At 56.6% G+C, this 1,507-nt stretch overlaps 1 protein-coding gene across 1 annotated transcript in view; it reads left to right on the top strand.

Moving 5' to 3' along the window:
• The window catches only part of IMPDH2 (IMP (inosine 5'-monophosphate) dehydrogenase 2), a 12,865-nt gene that overhangs the window by 1,302 nt on the left and 10,056 nt on the right, over nucleotides 1-1,507 (top strand). Inside the window, exons 2-3 of the mRNA XM_009892545.1 lie at nucleotides 182-256; nucleotides 688-894. Of these exons, the coding sequence (XP_009890847.1) occupies nucleotides 182-256; nucleotides 688-894 (282 nt within the window). The remainder of the gene's footprint in view (nucleotides 1-181; nucleotides 257-687; nucleotides 895-1,507) is intronic.

The raw sequence follows: 1,507 nt of genomic DNA, 5'->3' as shown, positions 1-1,507 counted from the left end.
CCCCGCGGCCCCCCCTGAGGCGTTGGGGGGGGGAGGCGAGCCGGCGGGCAGGTAGCCCGCTCCTCCCCGGGAGTGGCCTGGGTGGTCCGGCTCTCCGTGGCCGGATCCGCCCAGTGAAGGCCCCGAGGCGGGGGGTGGGGCAGGGGGGTACAGCAACTTACAGCCGCCTTTGTGTTACCAGCTGACAGGGGGAATTGGGTTCATCCACCACAACTGCACCCCGGAGTTCCAGGCCAATGAAGTGCGGAAGGTGAAGGTGAGTGGCTGGAACGGCGCTTCGTGGAGGTGGGTAGTGGGGTTTGGCTCACTGTAAGAGGAGACCATCAATGTGTGCCGGATCTCGATGTTTCCGAAGAGCGTTGCTGCCGTGGTTGCCTGCACAAACTCTTGTTGTGTGTTAGGTGTTGTGCCACACGCAGCCTGGGGTTTGAGAACTGCCAGGCCTCCTGCTGTGGGAGTATTGCCCACAATTTCAGAAAGGAGGTTAGCCTGGGAACTCTTGGGAATCTCGTGCTCCTTGGGTGAGCCTTGGTGCTGGTTTGGGAGTCATCCCATTGGTGAGCACGTGGCCAGGTTGGGTGGTTGCAGACCTTTGTAAGCGGCTGCAGTAACCACCAGGCACGTGTCCAGCTTCTTCTCGCTCTGGCGGTGCTGCTTAGCCTGGCTGCTGAATCTGCTTCTTTTCAGAAATACGAGCAAGGATTCATCACAGACCCTGTGGTGCTGAGCCCCAATGACCGAGTGCGAGATGTGTTTGAAGCAAAAGCTCGTCATGGATTCTGTGGGATTCCCATCACGGACAATGGGAAGATGGGGGGCAAGCTGGTCGGGATCATTTCATCTCGAGATATTGATTTCCTGAAAGAGTCGGAGCATGACTTGCCTCTGGGCGAGGTGAGAATGGCTTGTGAGCAGCCGATGGATGCGAGCGTTGTGTTAGGAAGCAGTGTGGCTTGTGATGAGGAGAAGGGTGAGTGCGTGGCTGTGAGGATGCCGCACCAGCGGGAGGGAGCAGCTCTGTGTTAGCTCTGTGCATCCATCTTCAACTCTATTTCCAGGAGAGAGCGTCTCGTTCACTTACGCTCTCTCTGCAACTCCTGCAGTGCTGATACAGGAGAGCGGCCGTGCAGTTAGCGTTTGCGTGACTCCTCCTGTAGGGTTATCTTTCAGTGTTGTGGAAGCCACCATCTCTACAGCTGGTGCTCTTCCTTGGTTTGGTCATTAATTCCTGGCGTTCCTTGCTGCTGCTGTGGTGCCACGTAGTGTGCTGGTGCTGGCCAGGGCTATAGCAGCTGCGCTGTGCCCAGCAAGCCCTCCAAGTGCCAGTCTTCCTTTTCTGGGCTACCTTTCCCTCTGTGCCTTGTCTAGGCTACTTGGTCTTTGAAATAACCCCCTGAACTTGGAGACTAGCAGTTTAGCCTTTATAATGCTACACTGTCGAACTCCCCTCGTACAGGAGAATGTTCTCTGCAATGCCGATGTTGATTCCTGTTAGTTCTGGCATTCC

The sequence above is a fragment of the Charadrius vociferus genome, unplaced genomic scaffold (assembly GCF_000708025.1).
Source record: "Charadrius vociferus isolate BGI_N301 unplaced genomic scaffold, ASM70802v2 scaffold119, whole genome shotgun sequence".
Classification (NCBI taxonomy): Eukaryota; Metazoa; Chordata; class Aves; order Charadriiformes; family Charadriidae; genus Charadrius; species Charadrius vociferus.
This window is presented reverse-complemented; position numbering and strand designations above follow the sequence as displayed.